The sequence below is a fragment of the Dasypus novemcinctus genome, chromosome 8 (assembly GCF_030445035.2).
Source record: "Dasypus novemcinctus isolate mDasNov1 chromosome 8, mDasNov1.1.hap2, whole genome shotgun sequence".
NCBI classification, from domain to species: Eukaryota; Metazoa; Chordata; class Mammalia; order Cingulata; family Dasypodidae; genus Dasypus; species Dasypus novemcinctus.
This window is the reverse complement of record NC_080680.1, coordinates 90103877-90121185: the sequence shown is the minus strand read 5'-3', so window position 1 is coordinate 90121185 and position 17309 is coordinate 90103877. Positions and strand designations below refer to the sequence as shown.

Genomic DNA, 17309 nt, shown 5'->3' with positions numbered 1-17309 from the left:
GCTTCCCAAGACATGGAACAGAGTAGCTGTTGCCCCTTTGGTGGGGGCTACCACACCAAGTCGAAAGTGCGATGGCTCCCAGGTCAGGGTTTGCAATAGTGTTATCCAGATGAACCCAAGCTCCCCAGCATCAAGGGTGATATACCCAATGAGATGATTCCATATTATGTGATGGCAGGAAATCCAGTCTTTTTTTTTTTTCAGTTCCCCACCTCCAAATGTTTCCAAGCTTCCCTGAACACTCATTTGTTCCACAGATCTATCCTGGTTGTTACTCGGTGCCTCAGCTGGCTGCCTGGCCCCAAACCTCTGATCCCTCCAGTCATCTCCTGCCTCTCCCAACCAGTCTTTCTAGCTGGGCCAGTGTGAAGTTAAACTCTACCTTCCTTAGTTGGGGAAGCACAGTTTAGGGATATAGGAAGGTATGCCAGTGTCACAAAGGAAATTGTGTTTAAATATCTCTGTTTCTATGGAGATAAATTGTGGATTCTGGTTTGCCTGCTCCCAGGGTCCGTGGGCCATATCCCTTCCTCTTCTATGTCTTGAGGGCCCACATGCCTCAGGGATCCACTTGCTGTCCTCCCTTCCACATCTTTGATCAAGTTTCCCCTACCCAGTATTCAGGCATCCAGCCCTCTCTGGGAACCAGCAAGCAGCAAAAGGCTTCCCTTTGACCCTAGTCTCAAATATGCATCTTAATTAACAGAATAGTCTCAACAATTACAGCTCCATCCAAAATGAGGGAAACCTTTTCCATTATTTTGTAGAGTGGTTAGCTATGTGTTATTTCAATTCTCTCCCTTCCAAAAGAAAATTTTGCTTTTACTTTTGCAATGCCAGGATTTCATACCTTAAAAATTCATATTTCTCTGTGACTTCATAGTCAAAAGCCAGTGGAGTTATTAAAATCCCCTTTTTAAAGAATGAAGAAACTACAGTGTGACTTATGATTTATGCAGTGTCATATGCCAGGCAGATACTAAGTTTAATTTGAAATCTTATGCTCATAGCTGAGGTTCCACCCAGCCTTAACTTATGCATCCTTCGTTTAAATATCTCTGTCTCTATGGAGATAAACAGTGTGGGAGGAAAACATGTAGAGGTCAGGAAGGGAGCACTTAGGGGAGAGATTTGTTTCCTGTGTGCTTTGCTGCTTAAAGCTGGAGCACCTTGTTCTATTTATCCCTTCTGGGGGAGAAGGAGGAACTACAGTCAGCTGTTTGTACACCCCCTCCCTGCCCCCCAAAAGGAGGTAAGAGTGTCAGCCCAATTTGTTAAAGGGAAAGTATGTTTTCATAGCAAGAATCTGTATACCCATTAGGGTAACTATTCCTCTGTAATCAGTTTTTCAAGTTCTAGTTAGAAGCTAACAATAATATTAATTACAAACTCACATCTATTCTGTTACTATGTGACAGGCTCTGCACTAAGCACTTGACATTCATTATCTTATTTAATCCTCCCAACACTCCTTCCTCTGAAGGAGGCACTATTTTTAACTTATTTTACAGCTGCAGAAACGGCACAAGATTTACATTTAAGGTCACACACTGGTAAGTGGTGAAACCAGTGTTTATACTCAGATCTGACTGACCCTAGAGCCCCAAGCACTAACCTGATAATATACCACATGTTCCTCCAAAAGGCCTGTACCCTCTGAGAACCAAGGGAGTAGACTAAGAAGAGGAAGTGTTTCCAGGGACTCTCCCAGTGGGAGCTCCTGGAGAAGCAAACTGATTCACAGGGACAAAGAGGAATACGTGGACACTAGTCCTCTACTGACAATTCAGAGTGTTCCCTCAGGACTGGGCTAGCCCCAAGGGACCTCCCAGGATCACCTATCCCAAAAGAAGTAAAAGTTTAGGGTAAGTAAGGACTTGGGAGCTTCTCCATCCTCAGGACTAACACGAGACCTCACAGATGTTTCCTTGCACGGTTTCAGAGAGGGATAATTAGGACAGTGGCCCTGAAAATCTGAAAGATTTCCTGTGGTAGAGAGCCTCTAAGATGGCCCTCAATGATTCCCATCCCCTGGTATTCATGCCTTTGAGTGTGGGCTGACATTTTGACATTGTTCTAACAAATAGAATATGACAGAATATTTGTAAGTGACGGGATGTCACTTCTGAAATTAGAGTTTAAAAATCTGTGGCTTCTTATGTTGAGTGCTCACATTCTCTCTCTCAGATTGCTTGTCCTGGGGGAATCCAGTTGCCATGTTGTGTGGCAGTCCTGTGGAAAGGCCAATGTGGCAAAGGATTGAGGCCTGCCAGTAACTACATGAGTGAGCTTAGAAGCAGATTCTGCCTAAGCTGAGTCTTCAGATGACACCACAGTCTCAGCCCACAGCTGGGCTGCAGTCTCATGAGAGACCTTTAGCCAGAGGTACCCAGCTAAGACACACTCAGATTCCTGATCTACAGAAACTGTGAGATAATAAATGTTGTTTTTGTATAGTGCTCAGTTTTGGGGTAATTTGTCACATAAGAATGAATAGCATACATTACACATCCTTTATCACTACCCCATATTTACTGCTTCGCTGCCCAGTCTGTATTGGGCCAAAATCAGCTATAAAACTGAAAACAGAAAAGACTGTAAGATTGCTCTTTAGGGCATCAGAAAGTGCTGGGTCCCTCTGAGAAGCTAATTCCGAGGAGACAGAATCCTAAAGGATAAAGCAGGTGGTTACAGTTCTATAAGGAAGAAAGTTACTAGGGCTGAGCTGACTAGGGCCTGAGAAGGGCCTATAACATTACCCTTGGAAAGCTGTGGTCCCCTGAGAGTATACCTGGGGCTCTAGAGTGGAATGTGTCGAGGCTTTCAGAGTCCAAGAATGCCTGCTTGGGAAAAACATGGAAATCTCCATTTTTGTGGCCACACAGAAAAGCTGTGCTCAAGAGTGGTATTCAATGCCTATTCATTCTTTTAAAAACTTTTTAAAATTACAAAAGTAACACATTGTTGTAAAAATCATTTATACCAAAGAGAGGTATATAAAGTACAAAGTGAAAATCCCCCCTCCCTTCCTATTCCCCAAAAGCAACCACTGTTAATAGTGGTTCCAGAATTACCTACTTATGCAAATATATGTGTAATTGTGCTTTTTAACCAAAATGGGAACATTTTATACATATAGTTTTGTACTTTTTTCCCCATGTAAATGTCATAGATATTGTTCATAGAAACTCCTCATCATTCCAATAGCTCTGTGGTACCCTGTTGCCTGGATGAGTGCTGACTTTTTTTTTTTAGCTATGATAAACATTTAAGTTGTTTCTTCTTTTCCCCTTTTATAGATAGTGTACTGGGGAACATCCTTATACATGTATCTTTATTCATCTGTGAGAGTATTTCAGAAACAATGATTGCTAGAAATTGAATTGCTAGGGCAAGACTATTTGCAACTTTATTTTTGATTGATACTGCTGGAATGCCCCCAGAAAAGGTAGCATTTACACTTCCACCAAAAGAGGATGAGAGTGCCTACTTCCTCCATTCTTATCAACACTAGCTTTTACCATCCTGTTTTTATTTATACTAAACTGATAGGTAAAAAGTGATATCTTGTTTTAATATACATTTCTCTACCTATCTATCAGTTCCTTGTTCTCTTGGCAAACAAGGTGTTTTTCTACTTTAAGTATATGCTCCCTGGGCTCTTCTGGGCCCTAAGTTAGGCAGTCAGGCCTTCAGGTCTCCGACCTACCTCATCAGCCACCCTCTGACCTAGCCTATGCTTCTTGAATATCTGCCCTGAATCCCCCTCTCTCTGTCCCTGGCACATCTCTGAGCTGCCCCGAGAAATGAGGAAAGGCTGCCTGGATGTTGTGTTCCTTAGGGGAAGAAGCTGATCTAAATCCATGTCTGGACACACTTGCTTAGGGCTTGGTCAGCATTCTGGGCTCTGAAGAGTCTAGGTGCTTCTAATCCTCTCCTTTCTTTGAGATGACTAGGGTATGGGCCTCTGTCACCACATGGCTCTAGATGGGAATCCTAATTCCTTTCCCACTATATTGGCTATTCTTCCTGGCTCTGGGCCATTCCCAGCTCTGCTAAGGATCAGAGCAAATGTGGCCTGTGCATCCTTGCTCAAGAAGAACTCTTCTATTGTGAGATGTCCCTCATCTTTCGGAGGATACACATGGTGCAGCAGGAAGAAAGGGAGAAATCATGGGGCAGCCCATGGAGCCAGATCTTCATGACCATGCAGGCAGGGCATGGGACAGCCAGATGGCCCACCCACCTGGGAGGTGCCACATGTGGAAGTGCTTTGGGAAGGCTACACAGATGGTAGCCATTATCTGTGTCTGGGTCTACATGTGCGAGCGGAGCTGGCCCAGGATGCCCTCAGTCAGGAGAAATGGGATACTTGAATGTCTCAGTGATGGTTGTTACCAATGCATTGTATCCACAAGGAGCAAAATCCCAGACCAGAGCTAGTTCGGGCCTGACTCTGGGCTCAGAGAGATATTATGGTAAGCAAGCCCCAAGCCTGGAAGCGTAAGATGGGAGATGGGTTACCACAACAGGGACCAAATTACCAAACAGTGCAGACCAGGGCTTGGACCAAGTAGAATTGGTGTATGAAGTGACCAGCCATAAGCAGGGAATTCTGAGTGCCAAAGTGTGGGGCTTTGTCTTCAGGTTGCAAGACAAATGGCTCTTTCTACTTTTGGGAAGAGGAGAAGGGCAAGATCCAGCAGCTTTAGCCCTTGCAAAGGATTGGAAGTCCCAAGAAGCTGTGAAATATTCTCCATCACTGCTGCCTATTATTCTGTGCCCACTGCTCTGACATAAATTGCACAAACAGCCAGAGACTTGCCTCCTGACATCTGGGGACCTATTGTCTATCCAACTGCTTCTGCATAAGGTGGGCTGGCTGGCTACCTCACATACCTGGTCCTGTGGGCAAGAGGCTCCATACCACCATAATTCTCAGAAATATTACTGAGTGATGATGGGGTGAAATAAGAGGCTTTTTAGTTTCATTTCATCCTTGGTACAGTGATACAATGCTGTACTATCAGGAGCTCAGTAATCAGACAGACTCAAGTTCAAATTCTGAGTGTCCCAAGCTGTATGCTCTTGGGCAAATCACATGTCTGAGCCTCAGTTTTCTATTATTTCAAACACATAGAACTCACTTCATAGAGTTGTTGTGAAAATTTAAAGAGACATGTATATAAAGTGCTTGTATGGTGCCTGGCACATGGAAAGCACTTCAGAGATGGTAGATGGTGTTAGTATTAATTATTCAGAGCAAAATACAGCTAAGAATAAGCCAGACCCCAAGGCTCTAGCCATGGGGACCTTATTGCATCCTATATGCCGAGGGACTTTGGAGAAACTAGCATATGCAGGAAGGACAATAAGAGGCCCATCTAGGCATATCCAGGTGTTTTGTTTAGGGACCTAGCTAGGTCTGGAAGGTTTGATTATGCTTTCTGGAATAGGACAGGGGTCAGGAGGAGAATGACTTGGAAATAGGTCCTGATCTAATGAGTAATGGGATAAAAGCCATCTAATTAGCAAAATATGGTCCTGAAGAAGGGATGTAGACACAGCCTGTGAGCCCTACTTCTCTGGGAACCTCGGAACTTGCTACCACCTCTCCCACATTCCGCATTGTCCAACATCTTTCCCAGAGCTCCATGCCTTGGGATTTGCACCCAAGACCAGTAACCAGTAAGGTTGTGCCTTATTCTCTATGTCTTACATGCTGCTGTCTAGGTGCGTGGGGAGAGGTGGCTAATATCTGGGGCAAGATTAAGATATTCCATTAAATAGCATTCCAAAAATTTCCTCAAAAACAGAAAAGAGAGGCAAAAACTCACACTTTGTACCTGACATCCAGCATCTTCTGGATTAACTCCTGCGAGGGCATTTTTACCAGTGGTCTGACTGCAAGACTCATTTTCTCTCCTCTATAAAGTGAGAATAGTAATCCCTCCTTCACAGGCTGCTGTGAAGATTATGTAAGAAAATGTAAGTCCAATTATAGGCACATAGTAGGCTTCAATAAACATCAGTCTTTCCCTAGAGACAACTTTACCAGAAATACCTCTCTTATGGTAGTATTGCTTGATCATTAAAAAGAGGGATTTTTGGATCCAAGTGTATAAATGTGTTTTAAGTTTTGTTATATATGTTACCAAATTACTCTTCAAAAATATTGACTCAATCATACTTCAATAAGTGCATGAGAGTACATATTTCTCCATTCTTTTATTAACTTGGAGATCAGCATTATTTTCATCTTTGCCAATCTGATGGGTGACACATGATGGTTTATCCTTGGTTTAATACCTTCTCTGGTTATTACTGAGATTGGACATCTTTTCTTGTTCACTGGCCATTTGTGAGTCTTATGTATTTGTGTACTTTGCCAAGTTTCCTATCACAGAGTTTGTATCTTCTTAATTTGAAAGAATCTTTGGTATAGCATAAATAGTAATCATGTACTTGCCATATATGTTACAGATATTTTTCTCTTGTTTGACATTTGCTTTCAATCCTGGTCATTATTTATTTGGGGGACAGAAAATTTGGGGTGTTCTTTAGTCATGTCCCTTAGTCTTTTAAAGGTTTTGGGGTTTTCTGTCATGCCTAGAAAGACCTTCCTGACCCAAAGATTTGTTTTACAGGAAAACAGTTTTGGCAGCCAGTGTGGAAGTTGAGATTGGAATGAAGGAGATGGAAGCATAAAGTACCTAGTGTGGCGCCTACTACAGTAATTGAGGGGAGAGGAAATGGGAGCCTACACTAAATTGGGCTTGGCATGGAGGGTAGATTGGCCTTGGTTAGTGGAAGGGAGAAGTCCTTGTTTTCAACCTGAGCAATTGAGTAGATGGTGCCATTTGGCAAAATGGGAAGTTGAGGAGGAGAAACAGACCTGGAAGGAAGGTTTCTCAAGTGTTGACTATACTGCCTACAAGGTGCTTCAGGACGTTCAGTGGTGGTATCAGATCACAGCTGGATGTAAGGATGGGGAAATCCAGAGAGCCATCTTGGCCTGAGGAATGGTAGTAACTTCAGAGGGTATCCTTGAAAATCAAAGATAGGGAGAGCGATTTAAATTATTTGGTGGGTATCCTGGTTTTACTTAAGGAGGCTCTGATATAGGAGGTCTCAGGAAGACATTCTAAAACAATAATACATGGTATAGATACATCCAAATAGCACTGATGGCTTTTATTGCAGATTTGTGTCATTACAAGGATAATCTGGGAATATATTAAAAACAAAACAAAAACCCTCCCTTTTATATACACGAAACATGCTACATGGTACATTTTGTGAGAAATGCTGAGGTAATAAGCACACACCCAGACATGGACAGTATCAAATTGTCCAACATCTCGCACACCCCCTGACCAATGTACCTACCAGGGAGGGTCTCACCTTCTTGACTCATCCCCTTCTCCTTTGACAACAGTCCCTATTGTGTGGAGTCTGACACTCAGAAAGCCACATACTGCAAGGCACCAACCAAGGGGACCAGTGGCCTCTGATTGTTCAGTAACTTATAAGAAGTGGCCAGTTCTCATTTTTGGTTGTTCCTGTTCTCCAGAGAAGTATAGTTTGGGGATGAGATGCTGACACTCAAGTTGGCCTGAGAGCATGGGACCTTTGATATGTAGCCATTTGGGGGTCCTGACAATCAGATGATGGTTGAATATCTCCTGGGCAATGCAGGTTATTATTTCTGTGAAGGTTACAATGACATGTAGGCTAAATTGTGAATGGAAAATACAAAACTGCGAATACATTATCTATATGACTGGTGGTTAGCTTTTAGGTCTGACCTTCCCTTTCCTGACCAGAAACCTGGACCCCAGACTGTTTCCCACTCAGAGGCTGAGGAATCTTGCCTGGAAAGAAAGGATGATACAACAGAGAGGTAAGGAATAGGTAGGTGAGGAGTAGAGGGGAACAGAAAATGGGACTTGAACTATAGTGAGTGGCCAGGGACTGATGTACAGAAGGCACTTAATGAATGGTTGTTGAATGAATGGATAAGTCAATGGATGGATAGATGGATGGATGAATGCCGAAAGTCTGAGAATAAGGTAAAGTAAAAAAATGGGAAGGGGAATTTTAAAATTTAATTAGGTATCCAAAGGAATTCTTAAGAGAGAATAGCATTGTAGACACTTCTAGAAGAATCCAGACATACAGACACCAGGGATTATTCTTTGAGTTGGTGTTACACAGTCTGTAGTATACTTTTTGAATCAAGTAATTAAACATGCATGAAAGGCTTTTCTCCTAAAAAGCAAGGTGTTGATAATATCTTTGACATCTGAGAATTGAATATTTGAATATTTGGATATAAATGGCAAGTCTATATATGTATTTAGATATATTACATGTGGTATATATCTAAATGCATATATATTTAGGTATGTGTCTACTTATGTACATAAGTGCACAAGGTAGGCTCATACTCATGTACGTTATGAAGGTATTTTACAGTTTTTATTGTAGGGATTTAATTTATTTAAAGAAAGGCCTGCCTGTAGTCCTATCCTGTCCTGGAAACACAAGGGGCTGTCTGGTGTGAAGAAAAGTAGTAGGGACAGAGAATACTGTATCAATTCAGTTCCATTATCTGCCACAGTGACTTCAGAAAGCAGAATCCAGCATCCCAGTCCTCCCAGCCACAAGACAGATTGAAAAGAAGTTGCTCTTTGTGCTGGGGCCAGTGTGGCTGGGGTGGGCTCTTGGCAATGGCCACAAGATATCAGCAGGAGGAACTGGCTTAGTGGAAGGTGTTAGGGTTGGGCCGGATCATCATCACCACTTTCTTGAGTGAGTAGGACCCTCCTCGGAACTCAGCCCAGTAGACTCCATCCTGGTAGCGGCTCCGGTAATGGCCCCCACGGTACCAGACCCCATTGAGGTTGGAGTGGGCACAGGCGTTGTACCACCAGCCTCCCTTCTGGTAATGGGCACAGTTCCCTGCAAGAGAGAAGGAAGTGAGAAGTTCTCTGGGAGAAGATGATTTATCCATGTCCACTGTCTGTTTGGGGACTATAGTAGGACCCTCTCTAGGAGGCGTTTGGAGTAAGTATGCTTAAAAGATGGACCAATCCCGGGGCGTGGTTAAAGGCCAGGCTTTAGAGCTGTTCAGATCTGCTCCTGAGCCTCAACTTTGTAACTAACTGTGATTTTGGGCAAGTCACTTAACCTCTCTGAGCCACTGTATTCTCATCTGTAAAATGAGGGAAAAAATAATACCTATTGCAGAGGACTGCCATGAGAATTAAATGAGGGCATGTATTTAAGCTCTTAGCCAAGGCCTAGTGCATAGGGGGCATCTGGGGAGGACTCCACAGCACAAGTTTAAGAGAATGGAAACAACCTGAGGTGGGTGGGGAGAGGGAAAGAAGTTTTTCTTGGGAAATTTTAGGAGTTGAAATTGTTGGATCAAGTGTTTTTTTGTAGAATGACAAAGAAAGCATTGGATGAAATGCTCCTGTGTTCTTCCTCTGTACTCCATCCAAATAATTTTTTAAAATTTCACAAAAGAGATTTTCATAAAACTCTTGGCACTATCATATCATGTTGAATTCCGCTGCCAAGGACAAGCAGTTCAGAACAACAGTAAAAAGTGTGGGCAAGGTATAAGCAGGCAAGCAGGGCATTGTACTTCACAGGAAGAAGGAGGAAGATAGCCACTTTCTGTTTGGACTGCTTTTAATTAAGGGTAGGGGTCCCAGTTTCCTGACCCAGGGGGAGGGCTGCCTTAGGCCTGAGGGTTGGGGGCCACCTGCCTCCGCTCCAGCTCAGGCCTTGGGATGAGGTGAAAAGGGAGCAGGCAGGTTGAGGCAGAAAACTAAAAGGAAGACTCAGCACCAGGTCCCCCAGAACTCCAGGTTATCTGGGCCATGACTTGAGGCCATCAGGACCAGTAGCAGTGTTGGAGTTGGAGAGCAGGGAGAGTCATCAAGCATACCACAGTCAGCCTCCCATTTGCCAGTGGAGGCCCCTCCTAGACTTGCCTGGCACTGTGAGGTGGCCTCTGTGCACACACCTCCAGGAACAAGGAACTCACTTCCTCACCACTAATTAGTGTTACTACTGGACATGTCTCATGGCCTTGGATCACAGGACAGTTTCTCCCTGCTCCCTATGATAGCCCTCAAAAAATGCGATAACATAATTTTTAATGTAATATTTTGTGTGATTTATGTATCTTAAAAAAAAAAGATTAAAAGAAAAGAAAAAAGCTATAAAGCCACAGCCCCCCATGTCCCCAGAATCTGACTAGCTTTGAGGGGTCATTTTCCTTCCCTACTCTTCTAGAAACCTTGTTATTGCTAGCCTAAGAAGATGCCCTACTACAGAGGAAGGACCTTTTCCTCCTTATGGACCTTCAAACAGGATCAGATTAGTGCCTAAGTAGTGGGTAGGGGTTATTACATGGGGTAGCAGACCCACAAGGTAGGTGGGTCATGTTCCAGGTGTTCCCCAATGCTGTAAGATCTATTGCTAGAGTGTGGCTGTCTTGGGGACCTGGAGTGACACCATCCCATGTGCAATAAGCACAGTTCCCATAGCTTGCCACTCATTGGAGAAGGAGTTGCCTTCAGACCAGAACTAAGTGGGAAGCTGGGTCAGGAGGGGCTGGGCTCACCCATGAGAACAGACTCAGCCCGGGCCCTGAGGTGAAGCCAGCAATCTGATAATGCTAGCCCAGGCCTGAGAGACTTCACCAACCCATAGGACCCAGAGACCTTTATATCAGGAAATTGGGTGTGGGGCCTTGGGAAGCATTAACTGTTGAGGGGGTTGATGTCTGGACTCAGGGCCAGATGGTGTCTATGCTTCTTATAATTTTCTGTTTTTTCCCTTGTATTTTATTTAACAAAGCCTTTTTAATAAACATCTGGCTTTGAGGCAAGATCTTGGACACATCACTTCATCTCTCCAACACAGTTTCCTCTTAATAATTTCCTTACAGCTTTGTGTTAGCATTTCATGCTAATAAGAGTATTCATAAAGAGCCCACTTGTACTGAACCCTTATTATCTGCCAAGTCCCAGACAAAGCACTTTAGGGTACATTCTCTCAAACCTTCTTACCACCCTGTAAGGTAGGTATTGTCCTTATTTCCAGATGAGTAAACTAAGGCCTGGAGAGATTAAGCAGCATGCGCAAGGACACATGGCTAGTAGGAGGTGGGACCAGCATTGGAATCTAAGCTCTATGGCCTAAAGCCCATGAGATGTGTAGCCCTGACACCAGGCATCTCACAGACGGTGATGTGACTGCACAACCCAGGACAATGCCTGGCTTGATCCAAAGTGGCCCTTCTTCCCCTTCCCTCTTTTGTAAATGCCTTTGTGGAGGGAATCTGTGGTGGTAGTATTGGGAAGAGGGAGGGACATCCAGGAGTTGAGAACAGGGTTGGAGGGCTTGGTCTAGATGCCCACCACCCTGGAATCTTCCCAAGTTCTGGTGTCAAGAGTTCTGGCTCTGGTTGACTGATTTTTCATACCTCATATCTGGGGTTGACACCTTTGGTCCTACCTGTGTAGACATCATGGTCTCTGTCCAGGGTGGTGAACTGCTTGCCATTGTGCCAGGTGAAGGAGTCACCAGCATTTCCATTGTAGCGCCCCAGCCGCAGTTTATAATACTCGCTCTCTGGCTCCAGGCGGAAGCTGGCATACTCTGCAAAGACTTTGCGGCCAGACCAGTCCTCCATGGTCACCAGCAGTTTGTAGTTGCCTTGGTTCGTCAGCCAGTAAATGTTCTCCAGGCCCAGCCAGTACTCACCATCAATGTTCCCAAACCCTTGCTGGGGAAAACCCGGGAAAGCATTAGTGTGGAACCTGCGGTGTCCACAGTTAGCAGGCCTAGGTGTCAGTGCTTAGCCTTGGGCAGAGGGACTAGGGTAGGGGTTCTTATGGAGTCTGTGAGCTTGAATTCAAATTCAAAAAAACATTATTTTTGTGGAGAAGTGTTTGTGCAGGTGTGATATATTTATTAAATAATACACAGTATAGTGTGGATTTAGTAAGGAGTCTGTAGTTTTCTCCTGACTGACAAAGTGGTCTGGCAAAAAATAAAAAATGAAGATCCCCTCAGCTCTTGAAACAAACAGAGCATAAAGCTCATCAGGCAGACCTGGATTCAAATCTACTCCTCCAGTTAATAGTTATATGACTTGGTGAGTCATTTCACCTTTCTGAGCTTCACTCATTCATTCATTAAAAAATATTTAGAATGCCTACTCTATGCTAGGCATTGTGCAAACCCCAGATTCCTGTAACATGGGGATGCTATATTACCTTCCCTAGAGTGTTGCTGTAGGAACACAAGAGAACGTAGAAAGGGAAGAAGACAGGATCAAGGACTGTGCCTTTTGGATCCTCAGGAGAAGAAAGTAAAGACACAGGCTGGTCAGGAGGTAGGTTTAAGGGCATCTGGGATAGGAGGAGGCCCAAAGAGGGGCACAAAAGGGCTATGTGGTGAAGGTGTCACACGACTAAAGGCATTTGTGGGCTTTGGTGTCAGAGACCTGAGCTCCAGTCACTGCTTTGCCACTTTCTATCTGTGCAATCCTGAGAAGTTACTAAAACTTTTCATCTGTGAATTGGATTAACAATAGTATTTCCCTCACAGGGTTGGTGAGAAACTAAGTAATGAACAAAATGCACTTAGCAGAGTGCCTGGCACATGGCAAGCACTCAGTAAATTGAGCTGCTCTTGCTGTTGCTAGTACCACCTCTTTTAGAGGAGAGAGCAATGTTCAGCTAAGCCCCAGCAGCATTTCCTATGAAGATGAGCATTTCAACTCCCTGGGAACTGGGGAGGCCAAAGGATGACTGCTGGAATTAGTACTCAAGTGTTACTGCAGTTCCCTGCACAGGTCCTTTGGGGAACTCTCCTAGGGCCTTGGGAGTCCTAAGGGACTTGCACTTCTGGGCCATGAGAACATGTCTTCTCCCATAGATGCTCTACCTGGGAGTAAGGTGCTCCCCACACCAGGCCTGGAGTCAGGGGCTACCCCATACCTGCATTTCTAAACTCCCACCCCATCTAGTGGGGCTTTTTGTGGTCTCTGCTCCTAACTCTTGTCCTTCTGCAGTGGTTGCTAGTTGGCAGGCAGGGAAGGAGCTGATCCTCACTATCCCTAGGGGTTTGCAAAAATGGCCCTGTCAGTGTCCTTCTCTCTTGAGGTATTTACCATTTGGGGCCATACAGTGCACACCTTCCCTCCATGTGGATTTTTCTCTGGTCATAAGTTCTCTCAGGATGGGCTGGTTATCTAGGGGGCAGCACAGACAGACCCTGCTGGTTCTCACCTTGTACGTCTCCCAGTTCCTGAAAAAATTGACTGAGCCATCCAGGCGCCTTTGGATGACAGTCCAGCCTCCAGGGTCTTGTCTCTGATCACACCACACCTGCATGAGGCGGTTGGTGTTTTCTGGCTTCACAAGGTAGATGGAACTGGTGTCGTGGCCATCCTCCAGGGCCTGCAGGCAATCTCTCCATGGGCCTGGGAACACAAGTGTGCACATGTTAAAGGACTCCCTTTCACCCACCATCTGGGCCCCCCAAGTCACTTTCTCCCCCACTTCTTACCCCTGTATGTACCCCAAACAGATAACAACCTTCAGCAGGGCTCTAGCTAGAACCCACAGGCCTGTAGTTTGAGGGGACCAATTTTTGTTTTGCAAGTTTGAATAATATTGTGATATAAAAACAAGAGACTTGTAATAGGGGTTAGTGTACCTAGACTCCAAACCAAATTTTACCCCTGACTTCTTCACCATATGACTTTGGGCAAACTTCTTTTTCCTAGTTTTTGGTTCCCCTTGATTGTAGCATAAGGATCATATTTGCCTCATTCAAGGGTTGTGAAAATAACTGACATCCTTTTAGTGAAGGTTCCTGGACTGATTTAAGAAAAATTGTTGGTTATATCAGCAAAAAGATATGTGCAGAGGACAACTAGCAGGATGGCAACAGAATAAGGAGCTCCTAGAGTCAGGTCATGCTACAGGGCGGTTAATCAAACAGGGCTATCTAAAGCGCCTGTTTGGGGACCCCAGGAGACTTCCAATTCAGGATGGAAGAGCATCCTGCAACATCCTTGAAAGACTAGAAGGAGGAGACTGCCTATCTGCAGAGAAGATTACTAAGTAGAGCACTCCACATCCTGGAGGCTGGTGCCCATCCTCCACTGGTGGCACAAGCTGCCTCAGGAGCGATTCCACAGCAGGAATTAGAAGCTCCACTTCCCAAAAATGGGGGAGGAAGAGATGGTTGAGTACCAACTTCAGCTACTGATCAGTAAATTCAGTGGGCTAAAGTATAATCCTAAGAACAGCTAAAGTTTGAACCTGTCCAAGTCAGAAGGAGGCCAGTGGCCACCATTTTAACTCCATTCCAGCACAAGGGGAAGCCAGTGCTGGTAGGGACGGACTTCTTCCCATTCAGATCAGATTGCAGCTCTTGCATAGACCCCAGCCCCATCTCTTGCAAGGAGGAAGCTGGGGGGATCTGTGCCAGCCCTTCCAGGAAAATACAGGTCGTGTCACAGAGGCTAGTCATCATCCTACTTTGGCAGTGCAAGCCACCTCAGGAGCTGGCTGGAATTGGAAGCTCCATTTCCTAAAAATGGTAGGAAGACACGGTTGGCCACTGATTTCAGCTACTGATCAGTAAATTTGGCTGGGTAAAATATAATCCTAGGAACAGCTAACGTTTGAACCTGTCCAAGTCAGAAAAAGGCTAGTAGCTGCCATTTTGACTCTACCCCCAGTATGAGGGGAAGCCGGGCTAACTGAAAATCACACTCATGGTAGAGACTGGTTTCTTTTCTTTCACCCAGATCGGCCTGCAGCGCTAGCCTAGGTTTCAGCCCCTCCTCTAGCAGAGAGGAAGCTGGCAGGCCCTGCACCAGCCTCTCCAGGTAACTGCAGGTACATTTGACAGGCAGACTAACTAGTTGGAAATCTACTGGGGCAATTGTGGTAATTTTCAACCCAGGCAGCACAGATTGCTGCCCATACCTGCAGCTTCATCCCCGCCCCCAGCAGGGGAGAAAAGGGCATGAGGCATCATCAGTCTCTCTGGGCAACTACAGTCTAGGCCTGCACAACTTGGGTTATCACACATGGCTGTGGCTCTGTCCCTACCCCTGGCAAAGTAGAAAGTTGGAAGACACTTCATTGGTCCCAGGGGCAATGAAGGCAGCTTGAGCCTCCACAGCTTACAGCACCAAATACATCCTTGGCTCCTACTATATAACCAGCAAGGGAGAAATGGCAAGAAAGCCCTAAACTAAAGAAACAAACTGCATCCAGAATAAATACTCTAGTAAACCAGATGTCAAGACACCAACAAAAAATTACAATCTATACCAAGAGACAGAAAGATATGACCCAGTTAAAGGAACAAGATATGCCTCTAGGTGGCATAAAGGAGTTGAGACAACTAATCATAGATGTCCAAACAAATCTCCTTAATTAATTCAATTAGATGGTTAAAGAGATTATGGATATTAAGAAGACATTAGATGAGGACAAAGAAGAGTTTGAAAGCATACATAGAAAAATAGCTCTTATGGGAATGAAAGGGGCACTAAATGAAATAAAAAATACACTGGAATCATAATATAGATTTGAAGCAGAAGAAAGGATTGGTGAGCTTGAAGAAATGGCCTCTGAAAGCGAATATACAAAAAAACAAATGAAGAAAAGAATTGAAAAAATTGAACAAGTTCTCGGGGAACTAAACAATAGCAAGAGACATGCAAATAATGGTAAAAAAAATTTCCCAACCCTACTGAAAGACATGGATATCCATGTCCAAGAAGCACAATGCACTTCTATCTGAATAAATCCAAATAGACCAACCCAAGACACATACTAATCAGAATGTCAAATACCAAAGATAAAGAGAGAATTCTGAGAGCAGCAAGAGAAAAGCAATGGGAAGTGGATTTGGCTCAACTGATAGAGCATCCGCCTACCACATAGGAGGTCAAGGGTTCAAACCCAGGACCTCCTGACCCGTGTGGTGAGCTGGCCCATGCGCAGTGCTGATGCGCGCAAGGAATGCCATCCATGCAGGGGTGTCCCCCACATAGAGAAGCCCCACGCGCAAGGAGTGCGCCCCATAAGGAGAGCAGCCCTGTGCAAAAAAAAGCACAGCCTGGCACCAGCAGATGCTTCCTTCATTGCCTTGGGCTACTTCCTGTTCTCAGCCTTGCTCAGTGCCCTAGGCAAGGGGAGGACAAACTTCCAGAAAGAAAATTCATGAATGTGAAAAAGGTTTCAGTTGTGTTCAGCCCACATCCCCAGAGACCAAGACAGAGTGCACCAGTGGGCTTGGGAAGCCTCCCAGCTCTTTACCAAGTCAAAAACACAGGAGAAGACTTAGGTATGAGTGGTGGTGATGGATGATTCGTTCGTTAGAAGCCTGCAAAATAATATGCACTGGAAATAAGCAGCCAGATCTCTTTCTGCAGAGTTGCCACAGGGGTCCTTGTGGAATTATCAGATGTAAAGGCTGTCTTTGAAGAAGGCACCATGTAGGGAGAGGCTTTGGAAGCCTTTGGCAGAGTAGCAGGTCCGTCTCTTGGCTCTCAGCCTGAGCTACATTTGTGAATGAAGTTGATGGTTTCAACTTTACCTTTGACATTTCTACAAAGGGCTTAAAAACATTTTGGGGTCACTGGTCCTTTTGAGAATTTGGCCCCTGAATTCAGAAAAATGCAGTCTCACAAAATTTTGCATACAAGTTGAAAAGATAAATGGTCCTTCAGACCCCAGGCTATAAACCACTGGCACTAAGAGAGTCTTAAGTAGAGTAGTAGTATACTACTCCTTAAAATAATAATAGCCAATATGTACTGAACACTTACTATGTGCCAAGCCCTTCCAAGCCCACTCTGTGTATTAGCACACCTGGTCCTCTTGACACTTCTACGAGGTAAATAAGTAGTGTTATTCCCATTTTACAGATTAAGAAACTAGAGCTTGGAGAGGTTAGGGGCAGATAAAGTAAATGAATCCAGGTGGTCTGGGTGATCTCTGAAGAGGCTAAAACCACCAACTTTTTCCCCAACTAGAGTGAACTCAAGGGTAGGTACAGGCTGACTTATCTCTCTGTCCTTAGGACTATTATTAAACTTTACCAATCAGCCAGGTTAAAAAAATAAAAATTTACAATTCTTCTATGTCAAGGTTTTATTCCATTTTTAAATTTTTATTGCTGACTTTTTTCTTTTTCCATGTTTACTTTTTGGTGTCCTTTGCCTAGTTTTCTATTTTTGTGTCTTTTTT

General features: G+C 44.4%; 2 protein-coding genes across 17 annotated transcripts in view; one reads left to right on the top strand and one right to left on the bottom strand.

Moving 5' to 3' along the window:
- The window catches only part of RALGPS1 (Ral GEF with PH domain and SH3 binding motif 1), a 469715-nt gene that overhangs the window by 284606 nt on the left and 167800 nt on the right, over positions 1–17309 (top strand). The gene's annotated exons all lie outside the window — the stretch shown is intronic.
- Positions 7170–17309, bottom strand: part of ANGPTL2 (angiopoietin like 2) — a 34667-nt gene continuing 24527 nt past the window's right edge. For all 3 annotated transcript variants that reach the window (XM_058302909.1, XM_058302907.2, XM_058302908.2), the window contains 3 exons: positions 13320–13513; positions 11539–11809; positions 7170–8964 (listed from right to left, as the gene is read on the bottom strand). In XM_058302909.1, coding sequence (XP_058158892.1) covers positions 8765–8964; positions 11539–11809; positions 13320–13513 — 665 coding nt within the window. In that variant the 3' untranslated portion in view covers positions 7170–8764. The remainder of the gene's footprint in view (positions 8965–11538; positions 11810–13319; positions 13514–17309) is intronic.